At 41.0% G+C, this 24,481-nt stretch overlaps 1 protein-coding gene across 2 annotated transcripts in view; it reads right to left on the bottom strand.

Moving 5' to 3' along the window:
* Positions 1–24,481, bottom strand: part of CHN2 (chimerin 2) — a 288,638-nt gene that overhangs the window by 4,652 nt on the left and 259,505 nt on the right. For both annotated transcript variants that reach the window (XM_088018348.1, XM_028119330.2), the window contains 5 exons: positions 13,033–13,117; positions 9,010–9,183; positions 4,683–4,760; positions 2,177–2,314; positions 404–509 (listed from right to left, as the gene is read on the bottom strand). In XM_088018348.1, the coding sequence (XP_087874474.1) occupies positions 404–509; positions 2,177–2,314; positions 4,683–4,760; positions 9,010–9,183; positions 13,033–13,117 (581 nt within the window). The remainder of the gene's footprint in view (positions 1–403; positions 510–2,176; positions 2,315–4,682; positions 4,761–9,009; positions 9,184–13,032; positions 13,118–24,481) is intronic.

The raw sequence follows: 24,481 nt of genomic DNA, 5'->3' as shown, positions 1-24,481 counted from the left end.
GGGCGGCAGATGCAGACATGGAGGCAGTGTTGACAGATGGTCAAGGTAGAGCATGGGCTCTCCATCACACTGCCTGGATTTCAATCCTGGCTTCACTTTATCTCTTCCCATCAGTTATTTTACCTCCTTAAACGTCAGCAATCTTGTCTGTAACCTGAGGCCCCTAACAATACCCACCTCACAGAGATAACCCATGTAAAGTGTGTGGCGCACCTCTGGGCACGGAGTCAGGGTTCTAGCAGTTACGAATGGGGCTGGCCTAGTGAAGGCAGCAGAGTTCACTTTAAAGGAGAGTCTGTCTACTCAGCGGGTTGGGGAGGAAGGTTGTGAACTCTTCCTAACGCATTCACTGTCCCAGGCAGACAGGATTTACAGAGGATGTGTCAAGGAGGTGTCCCCTTACTTCTTGAGGTGGATCATCAGGTATCGGAGGGTCTCGTAGTGGGCTGGAGGCAGCAGCATCAGTACGTCATGGATGGCTTCCAGCCTCTCGTCGGCATTGGAGATTTCTGTGAAGAGCCCACATAAGGAGTCAGTGCCATGCTGGAACATTAAAGTTTTCAGAGAAGTAACAAGTTTGGTTTGTTCTGGTTACAGGTGGAAGGGAAGCCTAAGGGAAGCCTAATAAGTTCATGCTATTTCAGGTAACATTTCACTTAAACTAATCAATGCATTTGTGTCTTGCCTTCTTCCAGAATGGGTTGGAGGTTGGGAACCACACATGTATTGAACACCCAGTGGGCGGGTGACAGGAGGCTGGGCATGGTCCTTGCCCTCCCAGGAATCTGCAGTCCTGGAGATGTTTGCTGGTGGCACAAATGGTTTTGCTCATCTTCTGAATGCCAGACTTGCTAGAAATCTCACTATCATAAGCTTTAACTTAAAGCGGATCGCACTTGGTAGTGTTCTCCAGCAGTTGTATGACAAGCCTTTTCCTGGAAGGCTTCCATGACTGAATACACCCTACGACACAAGGGCGCTGGCCCATATGAGCCCACAAGTGCAGCTTTGCACTCACGGCGCTGTTCACCAAAGTGTTGGCATTCTGAACCCCGCTGTACAGTCTGGCTTAGGAAGTAGACACTAGGCACATTCACCAAGGGAGGAAACATGCATGCTTCTGCTTTTTAGGGCTCTGATAGGAATTGGCAGTCATTCAAAGAAAGTTCCCCTGCCATTCCTCCTGGGGCAGAGGGTACCGAGTTGCCAGAACCTTCTCCACACAGGACTACCAGGACCCAGGAAAGAATGCTCTTACCAGGAACTGACGCCATAGCTCATCAGGAAAGTACATCTTGCACTAATCCCAGCCTGCCCATGTTTGTCCCCATCAGGCATCTTATTATTGTATTTACCTTCAAAGATACTTTTCATAAGAAATTCCTCAAAATATGCTTGATTTCTATGCCATGCATTCTAGCATCTGACTCTCCCCTTCCTTCCTATGTTCCTGGGCAAAGTGCAGCACCACTTCTCACTCCCTGCCCCCTACCTCCCACCCCAATATGGTCCTCTCTCCTGACAGCAGTCTACCCAAGTGCCAAACACTAATGAGCAACCATGGGCTGAAGACCAACAATGATGATGTTCAGTTCCTGGCCCTGTGAGCTCAGCTCTCGGACACTGGCTTTCCTGCTCTGTGAGAGGGGATTTAGATATTTGCCTCATCAAGTAGATGAGAAGCTTAAACTAGAGGATATTATTGAGAGGTCCTGGTATAGTACTTGACACAGTATTGTCAATTTTGAACAACATCAGTGGGCATAGCTTGGGGTCTAACTTCAATTGATTAGCAATGAGAGTGTGATTAATGGATATAAGTAGTTAATCTATACAGTCCTCATTGCAGAACATCTGATTGTTTACTACAGACACATTTTTGCTTTCGACATATAGCAGAGTAGCCCCAACGGGGCCGGTTCCAGCACAGAAAGGACAATATGGAGAGAGAACTGCCTGGTGCCCAGCTTTAGCGGAGCGGAGGTGGCTGGGTACTGTCTCAACTCAGCTGGTGAACTAGGCCTGGCTTTCTATTAACCGTACCATTGTCCCCTCACTTGAGCAAAGTGAGTGCTCATGGGATAATTTAAACAGTTGTGAGTTTTAATTTTCCTGAAGTTAAAAGCATTCCACTTCACAATTTGGTATAAATAAAAGGTTAGTTCTCAATACTTACTCGCTGCTTCGATAAATTTGGGATAGGTGTCATAGGTGATAACAGGAATGGGTAAGTCTCTGAAGTACAGTTTAAGGGCTCCAGTGATGATGTTTATGTCTGGATAGATGTTAGCAGATATATCGGCCTTTTCACCATCTGAAAAACAATCAGTGATCCAATTCCTAATTAGGACCTATTTCACCAAGTTAAAGCATGCCCAGAAAAAAAAGAAAAAAAAAAGATCCAACGGTGAATGCGATGTGCCGGTACAAGTCCCAGCTGACTACTCTTCTAGTAACACCGACAACGTGCAGGAAGTAACAAAAAGAGGTTTGCGGAGAGGGATTTTGGGACTGAGGGTAAGTGTAGCCAAAAGAGTAGTGAAATTGACTTATTGTAGTTCTTTGGGCTCAGCCTCTGGTAATTTGCTAGACAGAAACTTAGCATAGTAATTCATATTCTAGACACCAATGTTCATAAGAGAATAACAATCTCATCTGAAATAATAATAAAAAAATCAAGCTTTTATATAGCTGCACCAGTATTCTTTGGATTTGAAGATCACACACACATCATAATTGCTGAATGTCTTCAGTTTCTATTGTCTCTCACAAGCTCACTGACATTTCTCTTATCTTAGTTCTTTCTCTTCTGTCCCTAGGACTTTAATCTGGGAAACTCCGATCTTCCTCATGTATGGGTAATGTCATATTCTAGCCATGTTTGCAATCATTCTGAAAACAATTTTTGACTTTTTGTTTTACCATTAGTAAAAATCAGTCCAATTTAACTGTCACAGACTATACATTTTTTGGATAAGAAAGTTTCAATCATATTGAGATGATTAGCATTTTCTTTTACATAGAGAATTGAAAGAACAAATGTCTCAGCAAATTTGGTTCTGAGGATAAAGAAAGCTGGCGTGCAGAACACAGTGAGTACAGCAGATGGGTCATCCGATCCCATTATTTACATATTTAACAAATATCTATTGAGACTCTACCATGTGCCAGGCACCGTTAAGCGCTGGTGAATCAAAGAAGAAAAGACATACTCCCTTCAAAGAGCTCTAGTCAGACTGGGAGTCAGGCATGCAACTCCATAGTCACAAGGAAATGGGAAGCTCTGCGAGGCTGGGGACGTGGAAACATGGTGGGGAGGGGGAGCGGGCACAGGAAAGGACAACGGGACTCTTAGGTCAGCTTGGGGATTCATGAACGAGCAAAGACTTGAATGGACACCTGATTAACAGGTAAGTGTTCGCCAGGCAGCGATGTGAACACATTCTAGATGGACAGAACAACGTGAGCCAAGGTACTCGTTCATGAAAACGGCTAAGGTGTATTTCAGTATAGCTAGGGCACAAAGTATACAGGGCCGAGGAACTGGCCATGAGCCTGAAAAGACAGGCCAGACCATCAGAGACCTTGTCTAGTGTTCTACAGAGTGAAGGTTCTATCTAGTAGGCTAGGGGTTCTATCCGATTGGCTTTACTACAGTTATTTGGACTGTTCAATAGAAATATAGACTAGAAACCCTAATTCAGAAGGATATGTGCACCCCCATGTTCACTGCAGCATTATTCACAAAAGCCAAGACATGGAAGCAACCTAATTGTCCACCGATGGATGAATATAGAGGAGGTGCGGTATATATATAATGGAATATTCTTCAGCCATAAGAAAGAGTGAAATCTTGCCATTTGTAATAACATGGATGGACCTTGAGGGAATTATGCTAAATGAAATAAGTCAGACAGAGAAAGACAAATACCATATGATCTCTCTTATACATGGAATCTAAAACAAAACGGAACAAAACCAAGCTCATAGATACAGAGAACAGATTGGTGGTTGCCAGAGATAAGCAGTGAGGGGTTGGAAAAATGGGTGACCTGTTTTTTGTTTAAATAAATTGAATAAAAATTAATAAAGAAATACAGATTCTTGGGCTCACTTAGCTTTCTGAATGAGTCCCCAGCGTGGGCCCGGGTGATCTGTATTTTTAAGGAGCTCCAAAGTTTTTTGACCTAAGAGATAGCATGGCCTAGGGAGCATTTGTCACAGTTATAAATAACAAAAGGGGCCACCTCCGAGACTTCCACTGGCTTCCCCTGTTTCAGTGCTGGACATACCCCTATCCTATGCTCTCTCCTTTGGAGTTTTGGGGGGAAGGAAAAGAGTCACTGAGGTCCCCAGGTGGGGGTGTAGGACACTCTGGGGCCATGTGGGCCGACTGTAAATGTTGGGCAACCAAATCAAGAATCATAATGGCATCAAAGAAGTATTTTATTCAAGAAGTATTTTAACTCACTTCCCCATGTGGTCACTTGTCCACAATTTTTAAGGGAATACCTCCCCTAGAAAGGCAGAGAGCTATGTGATTTGTAAACCATTATTCCTTGGCTTCCTGTGGAACGGCTCTCAGTAGCTCTGAAACCCATCCCCACTATGAATAAAATCCGGCTCCAAGAGAAAGCATGCTAAGGATAGGTCATCTGGCCTTCAAAAGAGCATAAGCCCACCTCTGTCAAATGCCATTTTGACATCTTCGATGTGTTCGGTGAACCCAGACACTCTGTAAAGGCCTTCCGACTTCAATCCTGTTGAAAAAAGAGACAGACTTTAGCTTCCTGAAACATCTACAAAGGACTCTAATTTCATATTTACATTGTGTGCTAGCAGGAAATGAGCAAAATATAGTCAGTGCTCTTGTATATTACACACACTCCTGTCAGAAGCTGGGCTTGTCCATCTCAGTTTTCCAGGCAAGTCTGTCTTCATTTGCTTGTGCTGCAGTAGAGACCTCAGGGATCTGGTCTTCCTGCCTGGCTTCGCAAAGTGAGCCTGTGTTTAAGATTCTCATCGACCACGGTCTCCTGCTTCCTTGTTCATCAGACTGCTGGATGAGATTTTGCTGCTTCAGGCAGCAACCTGCTTCCTCCCTAGCATCATTTTAGCCCACGTGCCACACTGCATGCAGCTCTGTGCTAGGAACACACACGTACTTGGATGCTTGCATATTATCCTGATTTTATTGAAACTAAATTTTACAGCCTTTTATGTTTAATCATAAATAGGATAATATGTTCAATGTTTAAATATGATTGATTTAATTGTTATACTTTCAAATAAATGATCATACGGATAGGTAAAAAAAAAATTTAGTGATGATTCTGGCAACTTGATCCATGTATATTTGGGCTAAGAAAGAGATATGGTTTCTGCTCCTAGATCTTAAGAGATTTGTTAAGATATGTCCTAAGGCCTTGCCAGGTCCCAAAAGGATCAGAAGGGAAAAGGGTCAGATTTCAGACCTTCCAAGTCAGAAACAAGCTGCCCTCAAATTCCAGCTATGGCAAGAACGAGCAAACAAGTAGCTGGTACAGCTGGCGCAAGGTACTCTTGTCAAGCTCTTGATGACATACTTTCCTGTTCTTCATTTGGGAAACATTGATCAAGTATATGCTATCTGCCGTACATAAGGGTCTGCATCAGAGACAACAACTGCACTGCATAAATCCTGCCACCCTTCCTCCTGGGACTGTCAGAGACCTTGCTTATGGAGCCCCACTCAGTCTCAGAACTTGTCTCAGTACAGTTGCCCAGGCTGCCGATACTGATCAACTGGGTCGGCCCACCCGAGGACACCTGGAGTCATCCTCTTCTAGTCGGCGGTACACGTAAGCGTGCCTCACTGTGATTGTGACCTGCACACAACAAAGGCAAGGACACAGCGGCACATGGGAGCATCGGGCAGTGAACACAAGCCCAGCCTGTCCGTTGGTGGGAGGGTCCAGGGGGAAGACCTTACTGAAGAGCCATCTTTGAAGGAAGTCATGAAGGATGGACTAGAGTTTGCCAGAGTAGCAGAGGCTTCCAGCTCTCCTTGTGATGTCAGCTCTCCCCTTCCTCCGCTGCAGTGGAACCTCTGACTTGCAGAACAACATCCATGGCCATGGCCAGTAACTTCTGGCTAATGTGAAGAGAGCAGAAGTGATGTGTCCGGTGCTGGGGTTGTGGACTTAAAGAGAAAGAGCATGCCTTTCTGCCCTTGGTTGGAATTCAGAGGAGATGGTGGTAACCACTGGGGACCATGCAGAAGAAGGCAGCTCTCGAGGATGGCAGAGCAACAAGCTGCAGGGCCTGGGTTCCTGCCCACCTACCCCTAAACTGCTCCCAGGGTCTGGACCGTTACTGGAGAGAGAAATAGATTTCTATCTTGTTGCAGACACTATTGTTCGGGGGTCTCTGTGACAGCACTGAGTGAGTGGTTGAAGTCAGTGGGTGAAATCAGGTGGCAGACAGATGCATTCAGAGGTGGAGTTAGGGTAGGTGGTCATTCCAAGAAAAGGCAAAAGGAATAACATAGGCTGAGTCCTATATGTTGGGCCCCGTGCTAGGTCATTTATATGGATCAGCTCATTTTAACCCTCGCAGCCACCTTATGACTGATTCTATTCACTTTATGGGTGAGGAAACATATTCAAATGGAGCAGGTAACTTGGCCAAGGCCATGCCACTGCGAGTGTGAGACCGGGCTGGGAGTCTAATTCCACGTCCGTGATCTTTTCGTTCTGCCACATCATGCAGAAACAAATGGCCATGAAAGAGCCTTTGCAGAACAATAAGGAATTTACCAGGGATGGAAGATGAGGTAAGACTTTGGCAGAGGTGGCAATGAAGCTGGGGATGGGGGTCATGTGAATTTCTTCCAGCCCATTCTCTGATTCCACTCACATGTGCAGCTCCAATCCCTTTGCTCTGACTCCCCTGGCAAAAATTTTTGCTCTGCTCTATTCTAGCTCTTGTACTAGGCATGCTTTGTGCTCTGCTCCCCACAGACACAGCAGACATCAGACACGGTGGTAACTTTGCCAGAGTTATCAGTCGCCTCTGATGAGGATCACCATGGGATGGTTGCAGCTTCTCCAGGGAAGCCGAGGTCCTGAGTTGAGGCTCCAGAGAGGCTGATGATCTGACCCCAAATTGCAGAGCCCTCTAAACAACAGGAGCCAGGGATACTTTTCCCAGCTACTCATCCGGAGTCAGGGCACCCCTTCTCAACTCTTACCCAGCTGAGCCCCTGCAGCAATACCTTCACCAGATCCCAAAGCGCCCACCAAACTCTGACAGGCACACTGGTCCAAAGGCAGCAGACTATTACAATTTGAGACGAAATGAATAAGTCTTAAGGGAACAGAATAGCTCTAGTTTTCATCCTGCACGGAAAAGGGAATGATTTCCTATCTCTAAAAGGCTTGGAATAACAAGCTTATAATGCCCTCTTTTGTTTTGTTTTGGAAAGAATGGAATAGTTAACCAATGCATAAATATCTGTAGAATACATTACGCAGTTTGGACACAATAATGGATACCAACTATAGCAGAGTGCCTACCTGGTAAAAATGGTTAAAGCCTCTGGGCTTTATACATGGTCCAATTATCCAAGTTATATCCAGCAATCCAAATTCTCCCCAACCAGACTCGATCCACCACAACACTGAACACTTTGATACTGAAGAGTAGCCAAACAAAGCACAGATAAAAGGTGACTCAAGCCTACTATGAAGAACCTTCTCATTGAAATGTTTCTATTTTCTGTGCCTTCTTCTTTTTAAAAAATATTTATTTATTGGGGCTCCTGGATGGCTCAGTTGGTTGAGCTGCCAACTCTTGATTTCGCCTCAGGTCATGGTCTCGGGCTCCTGGGATCGAGCCCTACATCAGGCTCTGTACTTGGCATGGAGTTGGCTTCAGGATTCTCTTTCCTTCTGCCCCTCCCCCTGATTGCTTGCTCTCTCTCTCTCTCTCTAAAGTGAATAAAAAAAGATTTATTTACTTGAGAGAGAGAGAGTATGTGGTGGGGAGGGGCAGAAGGAGAGGGAGAGAGAGAATCTCAAGCAGACTCCCTACTGAGCAGAGCCTAATGCAGGGCTTGATCCCACATCCCCAAGATCACAACCTGAGCTGAAATCAAGAGTCGGATGCTTAACCGACTGAGCCACTCAGGCGTCCCTCTTCTGTGCCTTCTTGATTTTTCATTGCATAGATCTTTTTAATTTTTTAACTCTCCTCTTTGAAATAAACAGAACCAATACTAGCAGTGAATTTCTCTATGGTAGAAAATGTATTGATCAGCAGTTTCTTTATCTTATTTAATGGGATCACTTTTTAAGACTCAATTCGGGGGCGCCTGGGTGGCTCAGTCGTTGCGCATCTGCCTTTGGCTCAGGTCATGATCCCGGGGTCCTGGGATCGAACCCCGCATCGGGCTCCCTGCTCGGCGGGAAGCCTGCTGCTCCCTCTCCCACTCCCCCTGCTTGTGTTCCCTCTCTCGCTGTGTCTCTCTCAGTCAAATAAATAAATAAAATCTTTTTTTTTAAAAAGACTCAATTCAAACCTCATCTCTGCCATAAACTCTTCCTGAATTGTCCTCAAATAACATTGAAATGTCTTCCTCTGTGACTCCATGGTGTTTTGAACACACACACCCCCATACATTTATTTATTTACCCCTCTGATTCTGCATACTGCAATATGAATTTCTGGAAGGTAAGAACTGTGACTTTTATATCCTCAATGTGTAGCACATAATAAATGCTTAGCAAACGTGTTGGATGCATACATGCAGGGTTTAGGTACAAAACAGAAACTAATGTAGTTGGCTGGATTTAGCTTATTTGTGTGTGTGTGTGTGTGTGTGTGTGCATGCGTGCTCTGGGTCAGAATGTTTCCCCAACATCAATAGTGGAGAGAGAGTCAATTTAACAATTATAAGAAAGTTTCCTTGACAATAGTAAGAACAAACAATAAAAACAAAATCACTAAAATAAGAAGTCTTTTCCAAACCTCTTGCTTCAATTTCCCGTATGCATATGTCTACCACCATGGGTCTCTGAGTGTTGTGAGCCTTTACAAGTGTTGTGAGGTCACAACAGTACACCTTCTTGATCCTCTTGAGATCAGGTTGACAATCATTGGGAACGTGCTTGGAACACTGTTTGTGTACGTTCAATCCACAGTCTGTAAACAAAGAAGCCACATTAGCCTTGCCTGGCCCTTTTGTAAAAGCCCAACCCAAATTATATGTTACCAAAAATAAAACTGAAAACACCCAAGGTTTGCTGTATCTTTCTGGAACATCTATCCCATTTAGAGGTGATACTCTCCACAAGCTGAGTATGAAATCCATCTTTACTCACAAAACTTAAATAATTCCCTTTTTCTCATTTAGCCTTTTCTGTTGCTGTACCATAAGAATAGAACATTTCTCTGAGATAGTTTTGGTGATTAGCTAAGTTGTTTGTAGGTTTGTTTTTTTTTTTCCTCTTTTGGGACTTGGAACCTTTGGTCCACATGTGGATGTTTGGGTTTGGATTCCCAGAGCTAGTCTTGGTTCATAAAGGGTACCTAAGACTTTTGCTAGGTTGTTTTTCTAAAGTCCTGGATTCTCCTTTAGTGGAAGACATGATTACTCTCTCTGTAGGAATCTTTAATCTTTGGTCTGAGGGACCCATGACCATTGCCATCTTCTTCCCTTTTCCTGGAGAGTTGCCTATAGTTTCCAGTACCTTCCCCTTGTTGGGCAGTTGGGGTGGACCATTTTTCCTTCTACTTGCCTTATTTTGACACCTGTGAGTGGAAATAATGTATAACGAGATACTGGTGGGAGTACCTGAGAGTTTACAGTTTAGGACAATGCCATGTAATGTGATGATTAGAGTAATTATTTATAAAGCTCATATCAAGATCCAAAGCTTACAATGTACTTTTAAGTTCAATGAACACATTAAAAGCCTTGTTAGCAGTTGGAATCCACTGACAGAATTTCTCTAACAATAACAAGACACAGTCTAGATTTTGGAGAATAAAAATGTAATGCTTATTAAGCTGTTCAAAGTTGATGTGCTATCTATTCAAAACATATATATGTAATATATATACATTACACACATATAATAATGAATATTGTAATCAGCTGTTTAACAAAAAAGCACTTAACCACACCAAGGACTTGAGAAAATCTAAACTTCTATAAAATCATCAAAAAATGATTTTTGAAAATCATTCCATGATTTTCATGTAATTTTTAGGCTGAGTTCTCTCTGCCTACCCTCCTTACAAAGAAAAAATCAGTTCTAAATCATCTTGGCTTTATCAACCTGAGAAATTCAACAAAGCTCAAGTAAACTTCAAAAGTATTTTGACAGATCAATTTGTAGTTGTAAATTTGGGCAAACTGAACCAAATAGAACTGGTTTGTTTTCTTGTTTGGATCTCTTTTATAAAATAAGGATGATAATAGCATCTACTCCTAGGATTATCATAAGGATCAACTATATTAGTCTCTAAACTCTGAAGTGTGGTGAAAACTACATACAAGTAAAATAAAAGAAACAGCAAATATGTGAGAAAATATAAGGATACCCGACCAGCTATTCTTGTTATTTCACTAGTAAGTTTTACTACATTCTTATAAACTTCATTTAAAACAATTTTTTAAAGTTGTGATCAAATATACATAACATAAAATTCACCATTTTAACCATTTCTCAGTGTACAGTTCAGAGGCATTAAGTACCTTCACATGTGTGCAACTGTCACCACCATCCATCTCCAGAACCTTCAGCTTCCAAAACTGAAACTCCACTCATTAAACAGTAACTCCCCAGACCCTCCTCCCTCTCACCCCTGGCAACCACATTCTACTTTCTATTCCTATGAATTTGACTCCTGTAGATATCTCATATAAGTGGAATCATTAGCATTTGTCCTTTTGTGACTGGCTTATTTCACTTTTTATGATGTCCTTAAGGTTCAAAATATTACAGGATATGACAGGATTTCCTTCCTTTTTAAGGCTGGATGGTGTCCCACAGTATTGATATACCACATTTTGTTTATCTATTGATGGATACGTGGGTTGCTTCTAGCTTTTGGCTCTTGTGAATAATGCTGTTATAAACACAGTTGTACAAATACCTGTTTGAGTGCCTGCTTTCAGTTCTTTTGGGTATAGACCCAGAAGTGGAATTGCTGGATTATGTGATAATTCTATTTTAAATTTCCTTATAAACTTCATTTTAAGATCTGAAGCGACAGTGTGTTTGTGTAGAGTTAAATACTGACATTTTATTAAACTTAAAATGTTTTATAATATATAAAAATATTCAATATTTGCAAACTACTACAATTCCATATGCTATAAATAGTCTATTCATTTAAAAAATAGTTAAAATATGTAAAATACAGAGAGTTGAGAGGCAGCGATGGCTATTCCTAGCCTTTAATGATCAGGTTTCAATTTTCCTGCTGCTCAGAAGAAATATGAGGCCAAACGGTTGCCATTGGAGAATATTAACATAACCTCAGAATATTTTTTATTAAAAAAAAAACCTTTTTATTGCAGAGAAAATTGCTATTCACAGCTAATGTAAATTCCAGAGTTTTGTTCTCATAATATTGACTTTGGACCGATTTGCTACTCAAATTGGATAATACCCGCAATTAGGATATTTCTGGTAGGTATAATCTGGATAGCCTGAATTAATGACCACTGGCTGATTCAGACAGTCTACCGCTTTACTCAGTGGTTGAGCCATGAGATACTTTGTAACTCCCAGGTGAGTAAGTCTTTTGTGTTAATTGGAGTATCCGGAACATTCCTGGACAGGCTGCCTCTGAGCCTGTTTGCTGCTTGTCTCATGGATCTGTGATGGGGGCAGGTAGCTTTAAACCACATACACAAGCACTACTTGACCCATCCAGGTACCACCGCTGGTGATTGCTGTTATCTACACAGTAGAAGCTAAGGTAGCCCCTTCTGAGCAGAGAAAGGATTTAAGGTCCCATAGTCCTGTGAACCAAAGTGGGCATTATGGCAAAGTAGATTATCTTAATGTAGTATCATTAGCTTATTTTATTTTAAATGCTTCCTAAGAATTGTTTTAAAAAACCATACCCTAGTAGCAAGGAAGAAATCAGTCATGGTGTTGGTAGAAACCCAATCAGTATACCACAGGAGGCTATTCTTGCTCCTTGGCCAGGACTGCTTGCCAGAAAAAGTGTGGCGAGATGAATTAAGGAGCCCAGTTACACATTAGTTTGGCAATTCTTTGCTCTTTTGTTAGCTGTATTTTAATAAGATGTGTTATGTGCCGTTAGCACTGGGTGTGGGCATCCAGTTCTAGGTGGAAAAACACCTAAGGTTTCAAAGTGCTTTGAAAATATGTGATAGCCAATCAAGGTCTTTAGTTGCACAGCTAATCCGATAGCAGAAAAGTTCTAAGCATGTGTTCTGGAGCTGAATCAATTTTCCACCACTTACTATGTGGCCAAGAGCTATTAACAACTACCTCTAAGCCTCAGTTTCTTCATCTGTTCAGTGGAGAGAATAATTGCTTGTCTTTAAGGTCTGTTGGTGAGACTAAATGGCATGATAAATAGAAAGTGCTTAGCTCAATGCCTGGTGTGTGGCAAAGGTTTGCCAGTATTTCTATTTTCATGCCTTGCCTTTTGTAGTAAAGTGGGGGATGGGAAAGAAATGTGGTTTTTCTATCTTTGCCATTCCACTGGAATTGACTTCTTTTTCTTTTAAGGACTGCTGCCTCTTTTGGGTGGCAGGTAGGTGCATAAGGAAATGTACTTGCTTGGATTTTTTTTTCTTTTCTTGCATAAACATGATATTCCTTTTCATTCCAGCAGACACCTAGAACAGTCTCTCCATTAAGCAGAGAGATGACTTGAACCTTCCAGAAAGCTGGACTTTTGAGCTAATCTGGATCTATTTCCCAACTCTGGAGAAATGATCTCCAGCTCAACATTATGTCACTTTATATAAGCGGAAAAGGATGAAGAAAGTTCTGTGTCTACCTGAGCACCGAACCCCTTGGGCGATGAGCCCCCACATAAAGTTGGCACAGTATTCACACCAGTGCGGGCCTCGGAATGTGTGGACCTGTGATCCAAAAAGAAGAAAAATGTCAGAAAATTCAATTATTTGAAGGGAGGTGGCCTTGGACATGAAACACATAGATGATGTCAAGAAACAGAGACTTCAGTGGGAGTGAGCATCCCTCACTGGGCCTTTTCTTTCCAGTGAGGTAGAGTTACAAACAGACCAGAGAAAAGAGATATGCTTTGATCTCTGAAAATCCTCTACCAATCCACCATGCCCCAGGCCAGAGTCAGAAAGGAATGTGGAGCAACAGTAAGATTATAGGGCCATGCCATCAGCTAAGGAATGAGACTCTCACCACCCCAAACAAGGCACTGTGTGGACAAACCCAAGATAGCTGGGGCTGGTCACCATAACCTGCATTTAGCTCTGCAAGTTCTGGAAGGTAGAACTCAATTATTGCATCCTTTTGACCAAAGTTGCTCCATGTGTTGAATATCCAGACAGGTATAAATAAGACATGATTATAGGAAAATTAGAAGGTTCCAAGGCTTTGAGCCACTTCCAAAAAAACAAAAAAACAAAAAAACAAAAAAACAAAAAACCCAGCAACAAAAACAAACCTAAAACCAAAAAAACAGGCATTTAAAAAAAGCGAGGGAGTTGGCTGACATGAAGGCTACTGTTAGGGTCTATAGAATTGCCTTCCCCAGAGAGAGGGTCCGAATTCAGCATGCCGGGTGTGGCCTATGGGTGTGTAACTTGAAAATCCTTTCTGATTGGCCCAGATGTGAGTCTCATTGGTTGGTGCCCCAGCCCGTTAAATATTTTGAATATTATGAAGTAAGGATGGCTTTATCTCTAATTATTCAGGTATGGGTCCTCTTATGACTGGGCCATGTATTGTCATGATTTAAAACAAAAACAAAACAAAACAAAACAAAACAAAACAAAAATACATGTTCTCTAGCACCAGTGAGCTTCAAGACACAGAACTAGGAGATTCCTTGAAAGCAAATGTGGCCATCGTAAGCCAAAAACTACCACAGGCGGTCTACTTGGAGACATACAAACCCATGTGAAAGTGTTCTGAGTTTTTACAAAATTAAAATATTATGAGACATTACTAAGGACTTTCAAAGTTTTAAACCTCCATTAACAAATAAAAGAAATACGGACAACATTATCTTTTTTAACAGACTGGGAGGCCAGTCTGCTATTTTTTTTAAATTTTAATTTTTTTAATTTAAATTCAATTACTTAACATACAGTGTATTTTTAGCTTCAGAGGTAGAGTTCAGTGACTCAGTATGCTAGTTTTAATTAACACAAAAAATACGAGGATCACAACTATGGGTACAATTTGGGAAGATGCTCATCAGAGCTCTACTTAAAACAAAAAAAGCATCACTTTGAGGTCTTTATTTATATATGCCTCTAATTGTATAGACATGAAGTGGCAGACAAAACAGACCCGGTTCCCTCCTCCTGGAACTTATAGATTTGTAAAGGCCGACAGAGTGAGCAAGTTAAAAAATCAAAAAGAACAACTTAAGACCATGGTTTCTACACAACTAAACTAAGTTTTGGCATTTTAGTTTGTCACAAGCAAACTGTCCAGTATACTATTTCTGCTATGAGAACCAATGGGAAAAAAAAAAAAAAAAACCTCTCAGAATTGTTTTTACTAAGAATGGGTAATTGTGCTGTAAGGAAATGGTGCTTAGGTATGACAAAGCGCCTTGTAGGAATGCAGAGAACCTGTCCCAGGGAGCGCTTGTACTCACACAGAGCCAAGATGCGAGGGCTCATTTAGAGGCCCGCTCAGATTAAACGTCCTTAAAGAATCCCTCAGTAAGGGGTTCTATTGGCAGTTGAAGATTTTCTAAATTTAGCAATCAAAGGTTTCTTAATATTTTACTAGAAAGGCTCTAAAGGGATGGTGCTGGCTAATTATGGCAACAAAATTGATGGTTAATATACTGTTGAAATCGCAAGATCAATCAAATCAAATCAAATCATACAACTCCAAAAGAGAGGAAAAAAGTGTGTGGAAAGGGATATAAAAGAAAAAAAAAGTTTGCTACTAGAGAGACTTAAGAGAGGCCCCACTATTATCCACAGTGGTCAGAAAAGCTTCTCTTGGAAAGTGACTTCATGCTGCTTGAAGGAGGGGAAGAGCCAATCTGGTAGAGGCAGGGTTGGAGAGCAGGCAGAAGGAATCTACAGACGTCCTGCAGGAGCAAAAGAGTTTGGTGTGACTGAGGAAGGAGAAGGCCAGGGGGGCCGGAACACCAGAGTGAGAGGAGAGAACCTGGCTGAGGTTGGAGGTAGGACAGGGCCTTGAAGGTTTTATTAATGAGCATAGATTTTCTTTTAATCTAGGTCCAATAAGAAGCTCTTGAAGGATATTAAGTAGGAAGATGATTAAAAAAAAAAAGATTCTGACCACCATGTTGAAAACAGATGGGAGAGTATTCAGAGTGAAGGAGATTTGCAAACTAGTTAGTAGTTTCTCGTTGAGAAAGGATAGAGGCCAAGATTAGGGTGCTGGATTTGGAGATGGGAAGTGGATGGATTTGAGGCATTTTTTTTTAAAAGATTTTATTTATTTATTTGACACAGAAAGAGCACAAGCAGGGGGAGTGGCAGGCAGAGGCAGAGGGAGAAGCAGCCTCCCCGCAGAGCAGGGGGATCCCGATGTGGGACTCGATCCCAGGACCCCGGGATCATGACCTGAGCCAAAGACAGTCGCTTAACCAACTGAGCCACCCAGGCACTGCCTCCCTCTTTTTTTTTTTTAAAGAGAGGCATATTTTTAAGACAGAATTCATAAGACTTTATAATAGAATAAATGTGGATCTTTGAGGGAAAAACGAATGAAGAATGACTCCTAGATTCTAGCTTTAGAAACCAGGTGGATGGTGATGACATTTGCTGAGATAAGGAAGACACTATGTGGGGGAAAAATTCAAGAATTCAGCTCTGGTCAGTTTAAACTTAAATGTGTTGAGCTCAAGCAGGAATGCACATATAATTCAGTATCTCAGAGGAGGAGAGAGGTTTGGAGGTATACATTTGGCCACCCCTGATGAATAAATGGTACTTAAAATTGTGTAAATGGATAAAAACTATTAGAGATAGAGGGTAGAAAATGAAGAAAATAGAGCTCAACCCAAGTCCTCTGTGCTCCAACACTTAGAAGCAAGAGTCAAGAGCTTTAGAAGCCAAAAGGTAAAGAGTATTTTAGGGAAGGAGTAGTCAACATTGTTCGATTCTGGGAAGAGGTCCAGTTTAATGAGGACTGAACACTGATTCAGACACATGAAGTTATTAGTAACCTTGGCAAGAGCAGTCTCTTTGGATCGTGAGGTCAAAAGTCATACGTAAGTGACATGAAGAATAAATGGGAGGTATGGAAGTGGAGAAATGTATAGGCAAATTTGTCAAGAAATTTGGCTATGATGTCCAGCAGAGCAATGAAATAGCTCCACGGAGATATGGAAACAAGGCAGAACTTTATTTTTTTTAATAAACAATGGGAGATCTTAGGGCATGTTCACTTGTGGATGGAATTGATGCAATATGTACAAGAGACTGGAAATGAAGAGAAGGAAGTGAAGGAGTGATGATCTTGAAAACCTGAGAGGTGCTGGGCTTTGTGTCATATATGGAAGCAAAGTCAAAAAGAGGAACAGTTGAGATCTTTCTAGAATTAGTAAAAGCACATCTTCAGATTCAGAAAAGCTAAATGAGTACATCTTCAGATTCAGAAGAGCTAAGCTACCTCAAACCTGATAAATTAAAAAATAATCTAACCTATATAGATTATATAGAAACTGCAGAATACCAAAGGACAAGCAAAATCCTAAAAAAAAAGAAAACAACAAAAACCCCCCAAAAAACAGACAAAAAAACCCCAAGACCAAAAAAAAACCCAACAGGTTATTTTTACAAAAGGACAGCAATTACGATGAAAACAGTTCTTTTCAACAAAAAGAAGCTAGTAGATTATGGAAAAATTTCATCAAAGTGCTCAGAGAAAATTACTGCCAACCTAACTTCTATACCCAGCTAATTACCATTCAAGAGTGAGGATGAAGTAAAGATATTTTCCAGACAAATACCAGGAGTGTTCACTCACAGATCCTCACTCAGAGAAATACAATGGGATATATATGTCTATAGGCAGCATTTTGAACCTAGTGGGAAAGAACAGGATTCAAGAAGCCATGTTGAGCAAGAAATTGGCAACAGGGTTCGATCTAATCAAGCTCTGTCTGCATAAAACAATAAGATGACTAATTTCAGGGGACTTAAAAACAAATTGGAAAAATGGCATGGGAGATTGGAGGGGCTTAAAAATGTTAAAGCATTCTACAGTTCTCATCATTTGGGGTATGTAAGCAGAGCTGCTAATTAACTGAGGAAGATTTTAAGTTAATTACACATGTATTAGAATTTTGAATATATGCAGAGAGTGGGACGGAATCTATATAATGTGTAAGGGAAAAAGAAATAAAGATTTGATCAAGCCAATAAAAAGAAAGAAAGAAAGACAGAAACAAAGCCATAAAAAAGCACAGTAAGGACAGGGGGAAAAGAAAAAAGAAAAATCCTTGTACATCTCTAATCACAATACATATCAGTGGCCATAACATCAAATAAGAGACAGAAATTTTCAGATATTCAAAAAACCTTTGCAAGAAATACACTCAAAACATAATGTAATAGAAATGTTGAAAGTGGAGGAATAGAAAAAACATACAGAGCAAATAGCTAGCCAACAGAAACCCCAAATAAATATCTTGTTATAAAAAATATATTTTCTTTATTAGTGATAAAGATGGTCATTACATAATAATTAGAGATTTAATTTTACCCTAAAGATATACTAATCCTGAGCTGCTATGCACATGACAACATGGTCTCAAAAAACATAAAACAAAAGTGGAAAGAATTACAAGGAGAGATTGACAAATCCGTAATCATAACGATTTTAACATCTATTCACAGAAATTAATAGATCAAATAGATAAAGTTAATAGACTGGGTATAAAAGGGACCTCACACCCAACAATTCATAGAATATGTACTCTTCTAAAACAACACATGAAATATTCACACAAACTGACCACAAACCAAGCCTCAACATATAGAAAAGAATTGATATGATAGAGACCATATTCTGACTACCAGTCAATAAAATTAAAGACATAGTAAGCAACCAAACCCCAGTATATTTGGAAATTTAAAATAATTCTACAAATACAGCAAAGAAAAAAATCTTAATAGAAATATGGTATCGAAAGACAAAACACTCCTTATGGGGTACAGAAACTTTAAATGCATATATTAAAAATAAAGATTGAACACTAACAAGCTAAGTATACTATTTAGGAAGCTAGAAAAATAACAAAGTGAGACAAAAAATAATAAAGATTATTGCAGAATATAATGAGATAGAAAGAAAAGATAAAAAATAAAAAAAATAAAAGGTGATTTTAAAAGATTTCTAAAATAAGCAAAGTTTGGGTAAGATTGATCAAGAAAAACACGAAGTGATAAAGAGAACATAATACAAATGCAGTGAAGATATGAAATACAAATCTTGAGAATACTAGCTTTATACTAACAAAATTAGTTCTGTGACATGGATAATTTTCTTAAAGACTATCAATTATAAAAATGACCCCAAATAATATAGAAAACCTACATTCAATTATATCCATTAAATAATTGCATCTGTAGTAAAAGTTGTACCCTCAAATAGTTAAAGGTCCCAAATGATTTTCTTAATTTATCAAATCTTTTTTTAATTAAAGATTTTTATTTATTTATTTGGTAGAGAGAGAGAGAGAACATAAGCAGGGGGAGTGGCAGGCAGAGGGAAAGGGAGAAGCAGGCTCCCCGCTGAGGAGAGAGCCCGACATGGGACTTGATCCCAGGACCCTGGGATCATGACCTGAGCTGAAGGCAGATGCTTAATGACTGAGCCACCCAGGTGCCCCAAGTTTTATCAAATTTTTAACAAACGAATCATCTCTAACCAATATAGACTATTCCAGATTGGAGGAGACAAAACAAAGAAAAGGTCCAGAATTTGCTTTATGAATACAATTTTGATTCAAAAACTATGCAAGAACATGAAAGTAGGATTATAAGTCAATTTCATTATGACCATAAATGTAAAAATCCTAAAAAAGTAGCCTACTGAACGTAGCATAATTATTTTAAAATGTTATGACCAAGGGGGGGCTTATGTCAGTACTTTAAGGTAGATAACATATCACTAGTATTCACTACAATAACAATTGAGAGAGAAACCCCATAATCATTTCAAAATTAGAACACCAATAATCGATAAAATTCAACATCCATTCATAACAATAGCACTTAGCATACTAGGCATAGAGGGAACTCTCCTAAAAATAGAGATTAAGGGTATCTCTGATATACACATAATAGTCCTTGAATTTAAAAATGAAACAGAACAATTTCCTTTAAAGTCAGCAAAAAGATAAGGATGTCTATGAATACTTCTCTTGAACATTATCCTGCAGAGTTTAGCCAGCATAATAAAATAAGACAAAGAGATATATAATTGAAAGAAGAAACAGGCCATCAAGTTTGCTTAATATAAGAGCAATATGAAGAAATCAGCATTACTATACATAAACAATAACTCATTTTACTGAACAATAAAATTAAAGACTTCATTTACAACAAAATCTAAAACAATTAGAAAATAACTAAAGACATTAAGGACATAAATAAGAGAGATATTCTATATTCATGTATAGCAATGCTCAATATTACAAATATGTCAATTATCCTACAAATAAATCTATAAATCCAATACAATTTCAATCAAAATCTCCATGGTGCTTTTCACAAAACCTGGCAAGATGGCCCTAACATCCATATGGAAGAATAAAGCCGAAAGACTAGCCATAATAATTTTGAATAAGGAGAAGGTAGAAAAACACATCTGACCATCTATCAAGACTTCTATAGTTACAAAAAAGTAAAACACTGCAGGATGGACAAACAGACCAGTAGTACACAGCAGAAAGGTCAGGAACTAAATCACACCTATGTGGGGAATCGGTTCCACCTATCCACCATTTATTATTCACTCATTTATTCCATACTTACATGCTGATTGCCTGCTTTGAACTTGGCACTGTACTAGTCCTTGGATATATAAAGTTGAATACATCAGAGGGGCACAGACCTCCCTGCACTCAAGGACCTCATCTACAAGAATCAACAGGCAACATATATAATTATCCTATGGCAGTATAATAGAGATTGTAATACATTCTTTCTGAGAAGTCTGGGGAAAATGATAATTGAACAGAATTTTGAAGGATGGACAGGAGTTCACTAGACTGGGAAAGATGCAGTTTGGTGGGGAAGTAGTGTTGACTGGGGTGGTAGATGACTTAGGGAGGACATTCCAAGAAGAGGAAACAGCACAGCCAAAGGCCAGTGAGGCTGGGCTTGGTTTTTGAAAGGCATTCTTTCCTTGCAGGTCATGCAAAAAAGGACTGACGAATTATTTTCTGGATCATCTCCAGCGGATAAGAAATCACATGGGAAATATCTCCATACTTTGGGGTAAAAATGAAAATACAATATTTAGAAATTTGGAGACTAGCTGTAATGTTTACTTTACATAGACAAAATAGAAACTAGCCTACTGAATGCTTCAGGAAAAAATACAAGATACGCCAGCCACAGATTTTCTAAAATTTCACCTTTTGCCAATATTTAAAAAAAAATGCATATCAAAATTGCATTTCATGCTTATTAGCCCTGCCCATATTTCCCAACATCCTTTCTTGTTGATATATCCGCATTGCCTTCAATCTCATTTCTCCAGCTAAACAAATGCAGACAGACATTTTTTTAAATAGCAAAAAACTTCTCTGTCCCCACAAATACACATTCCCACAGAAATAAAACAAAATGGGGACTGAGGGGAACGTAAAGTTAGTTAAACATTATTTTAGGCCCACTGCCGAATTTCCTCTTTGTGATGGGCCACTGTTTATTTTCATGGCTGATATATTGTTCAATTTTCTTTTGGGTCCACAAGGACAATCGCCAAACAGTAGGCTCTATGTAATGCTGAGGTCACTCTCTGAACGCATTTCATTTGGGCTTGAGTTATGATGGCTACTCTCCCAGTGAAATACCTGATATCTTGAAAAATCACTGATCAGCTTTTTCCATTCTGTGAAGTTTATTGATTTTCAAGAATATCTTTTCAGAAAAAAAAAAAAAAAAGAACACTTTGCAAACTCTAGGGCAGTAACTAAAATACCCTAGACAGGAAGAAAATACCCCAGACAGGAAGAATGTCTGTCCAAGACCATTATACTGGGCATGGTCTGCCTGGAATTCCAAAACCACACCAAACAGAAAAAGATGATATTACAGGAGATAAGGTACGTTTGACAAATAGCCCAGGAATGGCCACTTAGAAAAAACAAGAGCCAGGGTTGTCAAGAAAAATCTCAGGCGTTTCTCGAGTATCCCCTGACTTGACTCCAAATGAGCAGGATGTTATTTGTCTCACATCTGCTGAATCTGGAAGGCAGTATTCCCTGGTGGTTTCATAACAAGTATGTTTTGATGGGTCAGTGTAGACACCATCCAAGTGTGTAATCAGCTCAGACCAGGTTCTATTCGTGATGCACTACACTTGAGAAATGTTGCTTTTCCGCATCAGTGTACATCCACGTTTCTGAACGTGGGCACTATGAACATTTTGGGCTGGATAAATCTTTGTCATTGTAGGACATTTAGCAGCACCCTGGTGTCTCCCCACTAGATGCCAGCAGCACCCCTCGGCTGGCACAACCACAAATGTGTCCAGACTGTGCCAAATGTGCCCCAGGGGGCAAAGTGACCCTGATAGAGAGTCACTGGTATAAACTAAAACCCTATCTCCTCAGTTGGTGATTTTTATTATTTATATTAATAATATAAATAAATATGAGAACTTTATTCTTTTACTTTGATTTGAAAAGGACTCTTTGGGTCAAAGGCAGTTTTGTCTTAGCTGCTTTATATGCACAGAAGAGGGGGCTGGAGGTGGCTCAAGTCACTGCCAGCTACAAGTCACTGGGTTTGTGTGTGGGGGGTCATTGCCCAGAGTTACCCGAAGGGCTGGAGGGCAGGCACCTTGTCTAGGGTCACCCAGAAGGGTCAGCAGCGCTGGGCCTCCCGCACTCAGCCAAGGGTCTTTCCTGTCATCTACTGCTTTTCCCATAATCATGGGACACTGAACTCCTGAGAAATTAGGTTAAACTTTGGATTTTTCCCCTCTTGCAAGATCAGATGAAATACTGACCTTGAAGTGAACCTTTTCAGATGGGAGCGAAACAGCTGAGGGGAATCGCTCCGTCTGTGACAGGAGACTGGGCTTCCCTGAGAGGCCTGCTCAGCAGATGTTGCCAGAGGCCTGGGTTTCTCCACCGGGGCACCACTCACCCCCAGATCTGTCTATTCAGCAGTCATCCTACTACCTTTAAAATAGGATTTAATGTCTAAAACACTAATTGCCACAAAGCTTTCTGGGAATCTCCCCACTGCATAAAGTGATAGATTCTTGTGCTAACTTCCTCTTGGGTTTATGAGGGTATTAGCACTGACCTTCTGCTGACACTGCCCTGACCACCTCCAGGGCTCCTCCACTGTCTAGCGCATCTTTCCTCAACCCCAGCATTATTGATGTGGGGGCTGGGTAGCTCCTTGTGGTGGGGCCTGGGCTGGGCACTGCAGGATGTTTACCAGCATCTCTGACTTCTACTAGATACCCCAGGAGCACATCCCAGTTGTAAGGATCAGAAATGTCTCTAGACACTGCCAGATGTCCCCGGGGGAGCAAAACCACTCTTGTTGAAAGCTGCCCAGTAGAAGAGCTCACATTCTTATGTCCCCATGGTCTCTCTTGTACCTGGTAGTGCCTGGCAGATAACTGGCCCTCAGTCCATATTTGCTGAATAAAAAAAAAAAAATGCCTGTCTAAATAGTTTCCTCTTCTTAGAACTTTGAAAAATACCCAAATAATATGTACAGTGATCATTGGTCCTTTTATTTTTCTCCCCACAAAACACAAAAGGAATATTTCTCTGGACTTAACATGCCAGAATCAGCCATTTAGTCATTTAGAATAGCCCCTTTGAATGTCCTTTGGAATAAAACAAAATATAAAATTAATAACAGCTAAGAACTTGATATGGGTCAGACTAGTACATGATTTACATTTGAGGAGTAGCTTGACCAAGCCACTTCCCTAGTGTGTGGCCTAAGCAAGGAGTCCCTCTTGGGTTTGCTGTCAAAATCTATCCTCTTTCCACCAGGCTCTGCTGCTGGAAAGACAGGCAAAAGAGTGGGCAAAAGTGAGCTAACACATTTTTATGAGGTTAAGGAGGATGAGGGAAAGAGAGGGGTTTGCATATGGAAAGCAAAAATGTCTCGTTCCAAAGCAAATGCCCACTGGACTGATAAGAATGCAAAAAGCAATGACAGGCAGAGTAACTGGAAATGGGCCACATCACCCAGACCGGGCAGTGGTGGTGCTGCCACACCCTGGACAGGTGTCCTGACCATAGCTCCAGGACACACGCCGCCTCCTGGACTTCTGGTCCTGGTACCCAGGATCTCATGGGGTGGGCAGGCATGCACAGAAGGAGCCTGCTGCATGAGTGCCCTTGGACACATGGTGTACCTGGGAAGAGGGTCTACAGAGAGTGGGGGACATAAAAAGGTGTGTTGAGAAACCATTTTGTTTATGTTCAGACCAGGCCACTTTTGAGAGTCACCACACCAGAAGCTGAGACAAGAAGAGTAACCTGGGGCATGTGTCTCGTCTGCTATCCCCATGTATAAGACACTGGGTAGCAGGCCCCACCACACCTGCTGGCCAAATGGGGAATGACAGCTTCCCTGGTGCACCCTGATACGATCCACCTCTCTGGCACTGTCTGCTGACCCTGGCAAGGGCGCATAGCTGGAAGGGCTTGAGCAGAGCTAACACAAGTGCAACAAGCCACGGCTGGGGGCAGACTGTGGGGTGTGGTGGGGAGTGGGGAGACAATGAGCCATCTTAGATAGATAGGGCCATGAGATGTCTGCTGCATGTGTTTCAACCAATATTCACTGACAGCCTGCTCTGGGCCAGGCCCTGTTCTGGACATGGGGGTGTCTGCAGGACAACAGACACAAATCCCTGCCCCCAGCCCCATGAATGAGTGTTTCCAGCTGAAAAGGGGAAAGCAAGCACACAAGTAAATACAGACCATGCCAGTGGTCAGTGCTATGGAGAAAAGTCAAGCTGATAAGAGCCTGGAGAAGGGAGGGGTGGGGAATAGGAAAGGGATGGAAGGGGATGGATGGGGAAGGGACAGG

Source organism: Eumetopias jubatus, unplaced genomic scaffold (assembly GCF_037043125.1).
Source record: "Eumetopias jubatus isolate StellerSeaLion01/CBP00866 unplaced genomic scaffold, mEumJub1_p1.0 scaffold_14, whole genome shotgun sequence".
NCBI classification, from domain to species: Eukaryota; Metazoa; Chordata; class Mammalia; order Carnivora; family Otariidae; genus Eumetopias; species Eumetopias jubatus.
Note: the sequence above shows the minus strand (reverse complement) of the source record. Positions and strands in the feature narration are given on the sequence as shown.